General features: G+C 44.8%; 1 protein-coding gene across 1 annotated transcript in view; it reads right to left on the reverse strand.

The window, feature by feature from the left end:
* The window catches only part of LOC311136416 (procollagen galactosyltransferase 2-like), a 30,834-nt gene extending 28,778 nt beyond the window's left edge, over positions 1 to 2,056 (reverse strand). The window contains exon 1 of the mRNA XM_084170540.1: positions 1,723 to 2,056. Within this exon, the coding sequence (XP_084026666.1) occupies positions 1,723 to 1,925 (203 nt within the window). The 5' untranslated portion in view covers positions 1,926 to 2,056. The remainder of the gene's footprint in view (positions 1 to 1,722) is intronic.
* Positions 2,057 to 16,629: the final 14,573 nt, after the last annotated feature.

The following is a 16,629-nucleotide window of genomic DNA, read 5'->3' on the forward strand; positions in this document are numbered from 1 at the left end:
CAGAGGAGAACCCTAATAAATAAGGCCTCCCTATGAAATGCAGAACAGGAAATCACTAGTGGATTCCATGGAAAAAAGCCTATTCTCTGTGCAAAGCACAGGGTTGCCCAACCCGGTTCCTGGAGAGCTACCCTCCTGTAGGTTTTCGCACCAACCCCAGGTGTTACTAACCTGATTTATCTTATCAACCTGCTAATTATTAGAATCAGGCGTGCTAGATTAGGGTTGGAGCAAAAACCTACAGGACGGTAGCTCTCTGGGAACAGGGTTGAGCAGTCCTGCATTAGCCTAACTTGCAGACTGTAGCATTGGGTGGTCCTCTGTAGCTCAGCTGGTAGAGCACGGCGCTTATAACGCCAAGGTAGTGGGTTCGATCCCCGGGACCACCCATACACAAAAAATTTATGCACGCATGACTGTAAGTCGCTTTGGATAAAAGCGTCTGCTAAATGGCATATTATATTATATTATTATTATAAAGCAGGGTTTCCCAACCCGCTCCTTCACATTTTTGTTTTAACCCTAAACTGGCATACCTGATTCAATTAGGCAACTAATCATCAAGCCTTTGACTAATTGAATCAGGTGCGCCCATAGCCATGGGAAATAGGGTGCTGAGGGTGCTGTAGCCCCCCTGAAAAATCAGAATGTATATTTTGTTATAAATATAAATATATATAAATAACATGCACTGGACCTTTACAAGTATTAGTGGACCAATATAGACATCTGTAGCGGGGAAAACCATTTTTTAAGCATCTCTACTTTGGCAAAAAGGTAGTTTTATAATTAAGAACAGAATCTTGCAGGATTCAATAGTTGGAATTGTAAGAGTTGTTGCCCTGTCCCTTTCTGTAAGAGTTGTTGCCCTGTCCCTTTCTCTGCGATTGTCATTCTAATGGAATCCAGAAAGAACAAAACCCTGTCCTCAAACATTTACATCAGAAAGGTGCAAAGTTATGGGCAAAGACACAAAACATCCACATCAAATTAAATATTTTTCTTGATCAAATAACATGGAAAACAACCACTTTTTGTGCAGTATTAATTTACCATCCTTACAAATCACTTAATGCAAATGTGAGTTACTGTATTGTACATAGGCTGGTCATCTAGCTTTGTACCTGTAGACTTTCCATCACCATGAAGAAAAACAATGCACAATACAGTAATTGAGTACATTGAGACATCAAGTGGTTTGTGATGATGTGGCTCAATTGGTAGAGGATGACGCTTGCAATGCTAGGGTTGTGGGTTCGATTCCCACAGGGGACCAGTACAGTATGAACTCACTACTGTAAATTGCTCTGGATAAGAGAGTCTATGGAAAAATAAATTAATAGACCATTTCAGTTTCCACATAGAAATAAATTGCATTTGCAAAATATTTCAAGAAACTGGAAAACATATATCCAGCAAGGAAAGCCTAGTGTAAATTACATGCTATTGTGAAAATCATCTAATTGCATTATGTAGTTCAATAGTGGCCTACAATTTAACTTAATAAACTCTGCATTGGAAGAAAAAAAATTGAGAAAGCAAAGTTAGAGTAGCCTATAGCAGCAGAAGCGTTCTATTTTGTTGAGGGGTCGATGGTTCTAACGGGATTATGGGGATTGGGGACTGGGGAGGAGAGGGGTGGTATTCTTAATCTAATCCAAATGCGATTGATCGCCCACGAGTTTGACAAATAGCGGCCAGGGAAAGAGCACTGCCACCTACCAAACAGAGATGCGTGCTTTGGGATAGTTCAGTCTCTCCAACGCTCCGAGGTAGTACGGCAAGGAATGCGCCGCGTTCCGAGCAATGATCGCAATAACAACCGTTGGCGGCTGCATTTTCGATTCTTCAGGATATTTCTCCTCCGAAAAGTAACATTCTGATCTAGAAACGAAGGCCCCTAAAACTAAAACCCAAATAAACATGGTGGATATATCAGTCCAAGCTACTACACGTAGCTACAGCTCCCAGTCAGCGTCAGCACTAAGGAAAAGGGGATTTTCCTCAATTGTAACCCCCCAAGACGAGGCTCTTTCCTTGGCCAAATCCGACGAGTGTCTGTGGAAGGTTTTAAATTACAACTTCCGCACCAAAAGCCCCGTGAGAAAGTTGTAACACCGGCGTGTTACAATGTAACTATTTGCTCATAGTAGGCTACTATTTGCGCTAATTTTAACAGGCTTTTAACGGAATTGATAACCTACTGCTGGTCTGCGTTTAAACATGTAGAAAAAGTAGCCGTGGTGTATGAGCGATTAGTGTCATCCCAGTTTACCGACGGCGAGGTCTTTTGGACGTTTTTTTCTGGTCCTATCAGGACCAGTCTACTTTTTTTGGTGCAGTCAGGACCAACCTTGATTTCAAGTACAAGGACATAGATTTTTGGTCCGGGCCAATCTTCAGTTGGCTCCTGTTTTCTATATTAAGAGGCTTTAAAAAGTACTTTTCAACGTCATTTTGCTTACTGGGATTCTAACAACCGCATTAAGGCTAGGGCTAAGGCTACTCAACACACAATGTTTGAATATGAAATATTTAACAACCAAATAGTGGCCCTAATCTAACACACACTTCTGATAGTCTATGAAATTATGTTTACAAATTTAAAACAATATTTGTTTCCATCAATATCAACCGTTTGCCTGAAGAGGGAAGCATTGAGTTTACATTCCAAACTAATTTATTCAATGAACAGTTAGTTATTCAAGGGAAGGAAGAGAGACCAAGCAACACTGTGAAAGAGGGTATAATCAGGAAAGAAAACAGAGCCAGAGAGTGAAAGAAAGACAGATAGAAAGAAAGAGAAAGAGAGACTGGCATGGCACAGGTCAGAGGAGAAGAAGATAAGTAATATTATGACATCATCTAAACTGAATTGAGGGAGCTTTTAGATGGCCTCAATTCAATCACTGAGCCAGCCACAGCACTTAGGGTGTTGGGGGGACAATGGTTGTTGCCTTGCTCTCTGGACAGGGGATCAAAAATGGTAAAGGGACCTCTATTCATGACACCATGTCACAACCCCTGACCCCCCATGACCCTGCTGGCCACTTTCCCAGCACCCTCTGCAGCTGCAGGTCTGAGAGAGTTCAGTAACTTTTACTACTGGGTTAAAGGTTAGAGGTGAAGGGTCAGTGGCGTGGCGGGGTGTGCAGAGAGGGCCAACAGGTTCACAGCCGAGCTAGATGGAGACTTTGGAGAGAGACTAAATATTTATTCAGTGAATGGACACACACGTGACACATAGTGGGGGGGTCTGCCATCCAGGGGCCCCACTGATACATACCCCCTCACCCGGAAGCAGTCACTGTCTATCTATCTACCACCAATCTCCTTCTCTCTCTTTTGTTCCCCAAGTCACAATCCCTCCAGGGCCCCAGTCGTGACACTCTGAGAACCCTCCGGAACCTTCATTGCCTTGGCGATAATCAATAACCGCGTTCCCACACTGACGTCTCAGAGCTCGCTGGGTCAATAACTGTCACTCACACTCCCACGGTTGGCATTCTAACTCAGCAGCCTTTTAGCAGAGGCCAGGGTAGGTTGTGTGTGTGTGTGTGTGTGTGTGTGTGAGCAGAGGGTAGAAATGCTAATTTGTGTAGTTTCCCCCCCTCTGCTTGCTTGTTGTATTTGGAAGACATTTGGTTTTATTGGAGAACACAAACACCAGACAAGTCCTAGTTTTTTATGTTTCTCTCTCTCTCTCTCTCTCTCTCTCTCTCTCTCTCTCTCTCTCTCTCTCTCTCTCTCTCTCTCTCTCTCTCTCTCTCTCTCTCTCTCTCTCTCTCTCTCTCTCTCACACACACACACACACACACTCACACACTCAAACACACACACACACACACACACACACAGCTTGCCCACTTCATGACCATAAAGATCCATCCTTACCTCCACAACAATGGAGGTCACTAAAGAGGTAATGGAGAAGATGCTTTACCACACCCAGGAGTCACAAACAAGACACACACACACACACACACACACACACACACACACACACACACACACACACACACACACACACACACACACACACACACCTCAGGACAGCCTGGTCTCATAGACTAGACATAACATAGTAAACGTAATTCAGGGAAAATCAAATTAGTATGATATGTTACGTATGGTATGGTTACAGATGGTTAATTAAGGCAAAAATGAAAGTAGGGTGGTTGGTCGGTCGGTCGGTGTGGATGGGTGGGCGTATAAAGCGAACATCTAGCAACCCAAAGGTTGCAAGTTTGAATCTCATCACGGACAACTTTAGCATTTTAGCTAATTAGCTACTTTTCAACTACTTACTACTTTTTTGGCTAATTTGCAACTACTTAGCATGTTAGCTAACCCTAACCCTAACCTTAATCATTTAGCCTAACACCTAAACTTAACCCTAACCCTAACCCCTAACCCTAACCCTAGCCTAGCTCAAGTTAGCCAGATAGCTAACGTTAGCCATATAGCTATAATTCGTTTTGCAAATACGTAACATATTGTACATTTAGAAAATTCACAACATATAATACGAATTGTAATTCGTAACATATCATACAAATGTGTGAAGGACATCGACAAATTAATACATACCATACGAAATGTAACATATCATACTAAATGGGTGCCTAGAATTTACGTACAGAATAATACGAAATGCTCTGAGACCAGGTTGCTCAGGAGGGAGGAATCTGCAGTTGGAAGGAATGTTTGGGTGGCAGTATAGATCAATTGACTGGTGAGCAAAAGCTTGAAGGTTTATATCCCAAGTGGCCAATACTGCTGTTTGACTAAAGCACTTAAACAGAATTGCTTTAGTGAAAAATGACTCAAGCAAGCCCGGAGTCCGAGCCATGACACTTCTTGGTCAGCTTGAGGATGTATTCTCTCTGTAAGAATTATGAAATACTATTGTAGTATAATATGTTTTAACCAGAAAGGAAGCTCTTGCACTGTGTTTGCAAAGTCACATATCTATTGAATGCCTTTGCATAGGCTACACAAAGAAAAGTATTACAATGACTGTTTTATACAGATTCAGAATTGGATTTTATACTACCAAACAGCCCACGCCTGTATATTGCAAGATGTGAGTAGTGGTATTTCAGACATTTGAGGATTTAACTAGCTTTGATTGCATGGTCCTCATTAAAACACATGAACACCTGCACAAAACAAAGGCTGTTCCCATTGTTCATTGGTGTTCTTCAGACTTCACTGGTCAAACCCTTCAAGAGGAAGGTTGCAGGGTCCCTATAACCTTTACAGTTTATAAAGTTTTAATTTTATAAGGACACTGCAACCTTCCTCTTGAAGGGTTTGATTATCATACACAACCCACAACACACAGCTGGTTAGGAGGTTTTATGAACTCGCAATGGGGAATTCATTTGTCATACTGTACAGCAGCCATAATAAAACAATAGAAACAACCACTTTTTTTTTTTTTTTTACAATCAAGACAATTACAACAAATTCACCCGGAAACACCCATCTGGTTTTGGCTGCATTAGAGATAGATGAATGTTGAAAAAGGAAGTCCTGGTTGGATGTCGCTCTGGATAAGAGCGTCTGCTAAATGATGTAAATGTAAATGTAAAATGTGGGTGAGAGGTTAAGGTGGCAGGGCTGGTTGAGGGTGAGGTTAAGGTTGAGGGACAGAGCAGGGGAAGCCCTGGTTGATTACAGTGGGAGGTGATTGTAATAGGAGATGGTTATAGTGGGAGGTGGTTATAGTCTTATAGAGACTACCTCGTTCCTCCCTACAGGCTCTTTAACCACGTCCACTGCTGCTCCTGTCTGTCTCTCTCCCCGTTGCCAGGCAACTATGCAGCCACCATCAAAGAATTCCCAGAGATGTTTAGGCAGTGGCATGGTTGGGTGTGGGGGTACGGGGGGGGGGGGGGGGTGGGGGGGTTAGAGGACTGCAGGAAAGGTCCCCAACTATGGGTGTCTTTCAGAGCCTTTTAGTGCCCAGAGAGCAAAACGAAACCAAGACAATCTTGCAGTCAAACACTCACAATGTGTCCAAAGACACTTCAAATACGTATGTCACGCTCACACATACAAGCTTACACAACATGTTTAGGACTCTGTTTGTCTGTTCAGCCATGTCTAACAGGGCCGATAAGGATTCCACCAACACAGCACTGCTATCCTTCTCCCCTATGGCCATAGCACTATAGCGACACATTGCACTAGCAATACATTGCGCTAGTGGCCGAGAAGGGTGCCACTACTAGTTACTACCAGCTCAGCAACAGAGCAGGGCAGTTTCAAACTGTTGTCTCCCCTATTTACATAGCACTAGCAGCACATTTACCTAGCAGCACATTTTCCTATCAGCACACTGCCCTAGCAGCACAACATTGCCCTAGCAGCACAACATTGCCCTAGCAGCACATTTTCCTAGCAGCACAACATTTTCCTAGCAGCACAACATTTCCCTAGCAGCACATTTTCCCTAGCAGCACATTTTCCTAGCAGCACATTTTCCTAGCAGCACATTGCCCTAGCAGCAGGGTAGAGATGCCTTCATCTGAGGAGGCTTATTGGAGTATTCTTCTGATTCCTCTCCTCCATTGTTACCTTCCTCCCTCTCTAACTACTTCAGGGACGGGTTCAGGTACCACTCTGTGGCTTCAGGCACACCCCCCCCCCCCCCCCCCCCCTCCACTGCTCCCTTTAGCCAGTGAGTTAAACATTTATTTGTGAATGGAGAAGAGCACAGTGGCACTGAGGAAAGGAGCCCCCCCCCCCAGTAGGGATTCTTTATATACAGTACCAGTAAAAAGTTTGGACACACCTACTCATTCAAGGGTTTTTCTTTATTTTTACTATTTTTTACATGGTAGAATAATAGTGAAGACATCAAAACTGTGAAATAACAAATATGGAATCATGTAGTAACCAGAAAAGTGTTCAACAAATCAAAATATATTTTATATTTGAGATTCTTAGAATAGCCACCCTTTTGCCTTGATGACAGCTTTGCACACTCTTGGCATTCTCTCAACCAGCTTCACCTGGAATGCTTTTCCAACAGTCTTGAAGGAGTTTTCTTTTCCTTCACTCTGCCGTCCGACTCATCCCAAACCATCTCAATTGGGTTGAGGTCGGGGGAGTGTGGAGACCAGGTCATCTGATGCAGCACTCCATCACTCTCCTTCTTGGTCAAATAGCCTTTACACAGCCTGGAGGTGTGTTGGGTCATTATCCTGTTGAAAAACAAATGATAGTCCCGCTAAGCCCAAACCAGATGGGATAGCGTATCGCTGCAGAATGCTGTGGTAGCCATGCTGGTTAAGTGTGCCTTGAGTTCTAAATAAATCACAGACAGTGTCACCGGCAAAGCACCCCCACACCATAACACCTCCTCCTCCATGCTTTACGGTGGGAACTACACATGCAGAGATCATCCGTTCACCCACACCATGTCTCCAGACCAAAGGAAAATTTCCACCGGTCTAATGTCCATTGCTCGTGTTTCTTGGCCCAAGCAGGTCTCTTCTTCTTATTAGTGTCCTTTAGTAGTCGTGTCTTTGCAGCAATTCGACCATGAAGGCCTGATTCACACAGTCCCCTCTGAACAGTTGATGTTGAGATGTGTCTGTGACTTGAACTCTGTGAAGCATTTATTTGGGTTGCACTTTCTGAGGCTGGTAACTCTAATGAACTTATCCTCTGCAGCAGAGGTAACTCTGGGTCTTCCATTCCTGTGGCGGTCCTCATGAGAGCTAGTTTCATCATAGCACTTGATGGTTTTTGCGACTGTACTTGAAGAAACTTTCAAAGTTCTTGAAATGTTTCGTATTGACTGACCTTCATGTCTTAAAGTAATGATGGACTATAATTTCTCTTTGCTTATTTGAGCTGTTCTTGCCTTAATATGAACTTGGTCTTTTACCAAATAGGGATATCTTCTGTATACACACAACTGATTGGCTCAAACACATTAAGAAGGAAAGAAATTCCACAAATTAACTTTTAACAAGGCACACCTGTTAATTGGAAATGCATTCCAGGTGACTACCTCATGAAGTTGGTTGAGAGAATGCCAAGAGTGTGCAAAGCTGTAATGAAGGCAAAAGGTGGCTATTTGAAGATTCTCAAATATAAAATATATTTTGATTTGTTTAACACTTTTTTGGTTACTACATGATTCCATATGTGTTATTTCATAGTTTTGATGTCTTCACTATTATTCTACAACGTAGAAAATAGTAAAAATAAAGAAAAACCCTTGAATGAGTAGGTGTGTCCAACGTTTTGACTGGTAGTGTGTAAGGGTTAGTGTGAGGTGTGACCCAGGTGCGGTACAGGATAGACAGTAGGCAGTAGGCAGAGATGGTGAAACAAGGATCTTTACTGGTGGTCCCGAAGCCAGGATACAAAACAACGGACTTATCACGATAAAAGACAGGTGGAGCAAATAAGTCTCTAAAAACAGGCTGACAGCCAAAATACGAAATAGTAACTATGACTGAAATAATAAAGAAACAGGGAGAACACTTCTCGAGTACCTGTACATACTTCTCCGATCAGACACTGATTAGTACTGCTGAGCATAGAGAAACTAGCAGAGAAAACTGAGCAAGGGAACACAGGGAAGTGAGGGCATAAATACACAGGTGAACAGGTAGACACAGGTGACACCAATAGGATGACGATTAGTTCAGACTGTGAGTAAGGAGGTGCCTAAGGTTGTCGGAGGATGACACCTAGTGGGTCGCTCCGGAACTGCGACCCCCTCCTGTAACAGTAGTGTATATATATACATATACATACATACACATACATACACACATACAGTGGGGAGAACAAGTATTTGATACACTGCCGATTTTGCAGGTTTTCCTACTTACAAAGCATGTAGAGGTCGGTAATTTTTATCATAGGTACACTTCAACTGTGAGAGACGGAATCTAAAACAAAAATCCAGAAAATCACATTGTATGATTTTTAAGTAATTAATTTGCACGGGGGAGGCAGCATCATGCTGTGGGGGTGCTTGGCTGCAGGAGGGACTGTTGCACTTCACAAAATAGATGGCATCATGATGAAGGAAAATTATGTGGATATATTGAAGCAACATCTCAAGACATCAGTTAGGAAGTTAAAGCTTGGTCACAAATGGGTCTTCCAAATTGACAATGACCCCAAGCATACTTCCAAAGTTGTGGCAAAATGGCTTAAGGACAACAAAGTCAAGGTATTGGAGTGGCCATCACAAAGCCCTGACCTCAATCCTATAGAACATTTGTGGGCAGAACTGAAAAAGCATGTGCGAGCAAGGAGGCCTACAAACCTGACTCAGTTACACCAGCTCTGTTAGGAGGAATGGGCCAAAATTCACCCAATTTATTGTGGGAAGCTTGTGGAAGGATACCCGAAACATTTGAACCAAGTTAAACAATTTAAAGGCAATGCTACCGAATACTAATTGAGTGTATATAAACTTCTGACCCACTGGGAATGTCATGAAATAAATAAAAGCTGAAATAAATCATTCTCTCTACTATTATTCTGACATTTCACATTCTTAAAATAAAGTGGTGATCCTAACTGACCTAAGACAGGGAATTTTTACTAGGATTAAATGTCAGGAAATGTGAAAAACTGAGTTTAAATGTATTTGGCTAAGGTGTATGTAAACTTCCGACTTCAACTGTATGTCTCCTCCTGCTCGGTGTGCGATCAGAGTAAGGCACCTAGGCACCTCCCAGCGGGTAAGTTACAACCGTTATCAGTTCCACAACGACCATGGTATCACCTGAGTGTTGATTTCCTGACTGATCTTCCCCTCTCCCAAAGTAACACCACCATCCTGGTCGTTGTGGACCACTTTTGTGTTGATTGTGTAACATATAAGTTCCCTTGTTTTACGTTTGGCCTTTGTGTGTTATTGTCATTTTGTCCTGTTTGATGTTCGGCATATCTAGTTCGCCTTTTACGCACTGAGCGCGTTACTCCTCCAGTGTTGTGGAGACTTTTGTTTTGTGTGTGTTAACTTGAAGTAAAGTAGTCATCTTGATCCTCTGTGTCCTGCGCCTGACTTCACTGCCGCGTACACATCACCCCTTTTGACATATTGCCGGGGTATATTTTCCCTGTGTGCCTGTATTTGTTCCAGTGCGCCTGTTTTGCGCAACTGGACTGTTGACGCTATCCAGCGTAACTGTGTACTACAGAATAAACTCTGTATTCTGTAATTTACCCTCCTGCACCTGACTCCTTCAAATCACACTCTCACAGTAATAGTAAGCACATTTTCCCTCAATAAAGTAGCTATCAGCAATGTCAGTGCTAGTAGGAAAAAGAAATGTGCACGTGACATGTGCGAGTGAAATCAAAGATGCAGTTAGTGTTTTTGTTGTTTACTACATTAAAACAACATGCTATAACTGTGGTGCAACTTATGTAATACCTATATCCTATCTCCAACGTATGAGTACATGTTTTTAGATACTATAATGCAATGTTTCCATTCCTTTGATTCACCTTCACCTGTCTGTCTATAGGCTTAGAGGTAGGCTACACCACAGACCTAGTTGAGTAACCACGTTATTTAAAATAACCTTTGAAATAACAAACTCATTAAAGAAGAGTTAAACTAACTATATAAGCCAAACCCATTCACAATGCAATCAGAATGTGATTATTAGTGATCTATAATTAACTACAAAAGTACATTTCCTTAAGAAAATATGTTCTTGCTAGCTTCTTTTAAAGTATTTATGTATATACAGTGGGGAGAACAAGTATTTGATACACTGCCGATTTTGCAGGTTTTCCTACTTACAAAGCATGTAGAGGTCTGTAATTTTTATCATAGGTACACTTCAACTGTGAGAGACGGAATCTAAAACAAAAATCTAGAAAATCACATTGTATGATTTTTAAGTAATTAATTTGCATTTTATTGCATGACATAAGTATTTGATCACCTACCAACCAGTAAGAATTCCGGCACTCACAGACCTGTTCGTTTTTCTTTAAGAAGCCCTCCTGTTCTCCACTCATTACCTGTATTAACTGCACCTGTTTGAACTCGTTACCTTTATAAAAGACACCTGTCCACACACTCAATCAAACAGACTCCAACCTCTCCACAATGGCCAAGACCAGAGAGCTGTGTAAGGACATCAGGGATAAAATTGTAGACCTGCACAAGGCTGGGATGGGCTACAGGACAATAGGCAAGCAGCTTGGTGAGAAGGCAACAACTGTTGGCGCAATTATTTGAAAATGGAAGAAGTTCAAGATGACGGTCAATCACCCTCGGTCTGGGGCTCCATGCAAGATCTCACCTCGTGGGGCATCAATGATCATGAGGAAGGTGAGGGATCAGCCCAGAACTACACGGCAGGACCTGGTCAATGACCTGAAGAGAGCTGGGAGCACAGTCTCAAAGAAAACCATTAGTAACACACTACGCTGTCATGGATTAAAATCCTGCAGAGCATGCAAGGTCCCCCTGCTCAAGCCAGCGCATGTCCAGGCCCATCTGAAGTTTGCCAATGACCATCTGGATGATCCAGAGGAGGAATGGGAGAAGGTCATGTGGTCTGATGAGACAAAAATAGAGCTTTTTGGTCTAAACTCCACTCGCCATGTTTGGAGGAAGAAGAAGGATGAGTACAACCCCAAGAACACCATCCCAACCGTGAAGCACGGAGGTGGAAACATCATTCTTTGGGGATGCTTTTCTGCAAAGGGGACAGGCGACTGCACCGTATTGAGGGGAGGATGGATGGGGCCATGTATCGTGAGATCTTGGCCAACAACCTCCTTCCCTCAGTAAGAGCATTGAAGATGGGTCGTGGCTGGGTCTTCCAGCATGACAACGACCTGAAACACACAGCCAGGGCAACTAAGGAGTGGCTCCGTAAGAAGCATCTCAAGGTCCTGGAGTGGCCTAGCCAGTCTCCAGACCTGAACCCAATAGAAAATCTTTGGAGGGAGCTGAAAGTCCGTATTGCCCAGCGACAGCCTCGAAACCTGAAGGATCTGGAGAAGGTCTGTATGGAGGAATGGGCCAAAATCCCTGCTGCAGTGTGTGCAAACCTAGTCAAGACCTATAGGAAACATATGATCTCTGTAATTGCAAACAAAGGTTTCTGTACCAAATATTAAGTTCTGCTTTTCTGATGTATCAAATACTTATGTCATGCAATAAAATGCAAATTAATTACTTAAAAATCATCCAATGTGATTTTCTAGATTTTTGTTTTAGATTCCGTCTCTCACAGTTGAAGTGTACCTATGATAAAAATTACAGACCTCTACATGCTTTGTAAGTAGGAAAACCTGCAAAATCGGCAGTGTATCAAATACTTGTTCTCCCCACTGTACGCCCACCCATCCACCCCTACCAACCACCCTACTTTTGCCTTAAGTAACCATCACTCTTATGTAACCATACCAAACGTAACATACACTCTACAGTGCATTTGGAAAGTATTCAGACCCCTTGACATTTTCCACATTTTGTTACATTACAGCCTTATTCTAAAATTGATTAAATTGTCCCCCCCCCCCCTCAACAATCTACACACAATACCCCATAATGACAAAGCAAAAACAGGTTTTTAGAAATAAAAAGAAATATCACATTTACATAAGTATTGAGACCCTTTACTCATTACTTTGTAGAAGCACCTTTGGCAGCGATTACAGCCTCAAATATTCTTGGGTATGACGCCGCAAACTTTGCACAACTGTTTTTGGGGAGTTTCTCCCATTCGTCTCTGCAGATCCTCTCAAGATCTGTCAGGTTGGATGGGGAGCGTCACTGCACAGCTATTTTCAAGGCTCTCCAGAGATGTTCGATAGGGTTCAAGTCCGGGCTCTGGCTGGGCCACTCAAGGACATTCAGAGACTTGTCACGAAGCCAATCCTGCGTTGCCTTGGCTGTGTGCTTAGAGTCATTGTCCTGTTGGAAGGTGAACCGTCGCCCCCAGTCTGAGGTCCTGAGTGCTCTGGAGCAGGTTTTCATCAAGGATCTCTCTGTACTTGCTCCGTTCATCTTTCCCTCGATCCTGACTAGTCTCTAAGTTCCTGCCGCTGAAGAACATCCCCACAGCATGATGCTGCTGCCACCACCATGCTTCACCGTAAGGATGGTGCCAGGTTTCCTCCAGATGTGATGCTTGGCATTCAGTCCAAAGAGTTCAATCTTGGTTTCATCAGACCAGAGAATCTTGTTTCTCATGGTCTGAGAGTCTTTAGGTGCCTTTTGGCAAACTCAAAGCTGGCTGTCATGTGCCTTTTCCTGAGGAGTGGCTTCTGTCTGGCCACTCTACCATACAGACCTGATTAGTGGAGTGCTGCAGAGATGGTTGTCCTTCTGGAAGCTTCTCCCATCTCCACAGAGGAACTCTGGAGCTCTGTCAGTGGGACCATCAGGTTCTTGGTCACCTCCCTGACCAAGGCCCTTCTCCCCCGATTGCTCAGTTTGGCCGGACGGCCAGCTCTAGGAAGAGTCTTGGTGGTTCCAAACTTCTTTAAGAATGATGGAGGCCACTGTGTTCTTGGGGACCTTCAATGCTGTATACATTTTTTGGTACCCTTCCCCAGATCTGTGCCTCTACACAATCCTGTCTCTGAGCTCTATGGACAATTCATTCCACCTCATGGCTTGGTTTTTTCTCTGACATCCACTGTCAACTGTGGGACCTTATATAGACAGATGTGTGCCTTTCCAAATCATGTCCAATCAATTGAATTTACCACAGATGGACTCCAATCAAGTTGTAGAAACATCTCAAGGATGATCAATGGAAACAGGAAGCACCTAAGCTCAATTTCGAGTCTCATAGCAAAGGGTCTGAATACTTATGTATTTTAAATTTTTAATGCATTTGCAAACATTTCTGAAAACCTGTTTTCACTTTGTCATTATGGGGTATTGATGAGGCCATTTGTTTTTTTAATCATTTTTAGAATAAGGCCGTAACGTAACAAGACGTGGAAAAAGTGAAGGGGTCTGAACACTTTCCGAATGCACTGTTTGTGGACAACCCTTCAAATTAGTGGATTAGGCTATTTCAGCCACTCCCGTTGCTAACAGGTGTATAAAATCGAGCACGTAGCCATGCAAACTCCATATACAAACATTGGCAGTAGAATGGCCTTACTGAAGAGCTCAGTGTCTTTCAACGTGGCACCGTCATAGGATGCTACCTTTCCAACAAGTCAGTTTGTCCAATTTCTGCCCTGCTAGAGCTGCCCCGGTCAACTGTAAGTGCTGTTATTGTGAAGTGGAAACTTCTAGGAGCAACAACAGCTCAGCCGCAAAGCTCACAGAATGGGACTGCCGAGTGCTGAAGCACATAGCACGTAAAAATCGTCCGTCCTCGGTTGTAACACTCACTACCGAGTTCCAAACTTCCGCTGGAAGCAACGTCAGCACAAAAACCGTTAGTCGGGAGCTTCATGAAATGGGTTTCCATGGCCGAGCAGCCACACACAAGCCTAAGATCACCATGCACAATGCCAAACGTTGGCTGGTGGTGTGAAGCTCGCCGCCATTGGACTCTGGAGCAGCGGAAACGTGTTATTTGGAGTGATGAATCACGCTTCACCCTCTGGCAGTCCGACGGACGAATCTGGGTTTGGCGGATGCCAGGAGAACACTACCTGCCCGAATGCATAGTGCCAACTGTAAAGTTTGATGGAGGAGGAATAATGGTCTGGGGCTGTTTTTCATGGTTTGGCCTAGGCCCCTTAGATCCAGTGAAGGGAATTCTTAACGCTACAGCATACAATGACATTCTAGATTATTCTGTGCTTCCAACTTTGTGGCAACAGTTTGGGGAAGGCCTTTCTTATTTCAGCATGATAATGCCCCAGTGCACAAAGCGAGGTCCATACAGAAATGGTTTGTCGAGATCGGTGTGGAAGAACTTGACTGGCCTGCACAGAGCCCTGACCTCAACCCCATCGAACACCTTTGGGATGAATTGGAACGCTGGCTGCGACCTGGGCCTAATTGCCCAACATCAGTGCCCGACCTCACTAATGCTGTTGTGGCTTTATGGAAGCAAGTCCCCACAGAAATGTTCCAACATCCAGTGGAACGCCTTCCCAGAAGAGTGGAGGCTGTTATAGCTGCAAAGGCGGGACCAATTCCATATTAATGCCCATGATTTTGGAATGAGATGTTCGACGAGCAGGTGTCTACATACTTTTGGTCATGTAGTGTATCATACTAATTTTAGTGTTTCGGATTTACATTAAGTATGTTACGTCTAGTCTATGAGACCAAGTGTCACGCTCTGGCTCCGGGACTCTGTATGTTGAGCCAGGGTGTGTTCGTTTCTTTGTGTTCTGTTTCTTGGTTGGGTTGTTCTAGGTTGTTGTATTTCTTTGTTTGAGTGACTCCCAATCAGAGGTAACGAGTGTCAGCTGTTGGCTCGTTGTCTCTGATTGGGAGCCATATTTAAACTGTCTGTTTTCACCTTGTGTTTGTGGGTTTTTGTTCCTAGTCAGTCATTGTCACTGTGGACTTCACGAATCGTTATTTGTTTTGTTGTTTCGTGTTTCGCTTTAATTAAATAAAGCATCATGTTCGTGCAACACGCTGCGCTTTGGTCTACTCCTTTCCAAGACGATCGTGACAGAAAAACCCACCGTACAAGGACCAAGCAGCGTGTCCAGGAGCAGGCAGCCTGGTCATGGGAGGAAGCGCCAGGCAAGGAGATGGAGAGGCTGGCGATGGCCCAGGTGGGCAAAGTGTGGTCCTGGGAGGACATGCTCGGGGGCAAGGGACCTTGGGGTAGGATCAAGGCCCTGGCGAGAGAGGAGCAGCGGCGTCAGCAGTGCCATCGTCGGACGGACGAGAGGCACCCCCAAGAATTTTTTAGGGGGGGGCACACGGCATGGGCGACTGGGCAGCAGGAGGCTGCCACAGGGCGAAATAGGAGAAGAGGAGAGAAGGCCACCGGGTTACGGGAGCCATTGGCGAGAGGAGGGAAGGAAGTCGTAGAGGCACGGCGAGAGGGACTGAGGTGTGTTGCCAGTCCGGTCCGGCCCGTTCCTGATCCCCGTTTGAAGCCAGTGGTGTGTGTTCCCAGTGCGGTCCGGCCTGTCCCTGCTCCACGCACCAAGCCTGCGGTGTGCGTCGCCAGCCCAGCCCGGCCTGTCCCTGCTCCACGCATCAAGCCTACGGTGTGCGTCGCCAGCCCTGCCCGGCCTGTCCCTGCTCCACGCACCAAGCCTACGGTGTGCGTCGACGGCCCTGCCCGGCCTGTTCCTGCTCCACGCACCAAACCTACGGTGTGCGTCGACAGCCCAGCCCGGCCTGTCCCTGCTCCACGCACCAAACCTACGGTGTGCGTCGACGGCCCTGCCCGGCCTGTTCCTGCTCCACGCACCAAACCTACGGTGTGCGTCGACAGCCCAGCCCGGCCTGTCCCTGCTCCACGCACCAAACCTACGGTGTGCGTCGCCAGCCCAGCCCGGCCTGTCCCTGCTCCACGCACCAAGCCTACGGTGTGCGTCGACAGCCCTGCCCGGCCTGTTCCTGCTCCACGCACCAAACCTACGGTGTCCGTCGACAGCCCTGCCCGGCCTGTTCCTGCTCCACGCACCAAGTCTACGGTGTGCGTCGACAGCTCTGCCCGGCCTGTT

Source organism: Coregonus lavaretus (genome assembly GCF_964263955.1).
Source record: "Coregonus lavaretus genome assembly, chromosome: 10".
In the NCBI taxonomy this organism is placed as follows: Eukaryota; Metazoa; Chordata; class Actinopteri; order Salmoniformes; family Salmonidae; genus Coregonus; species Coregonus lavaretus.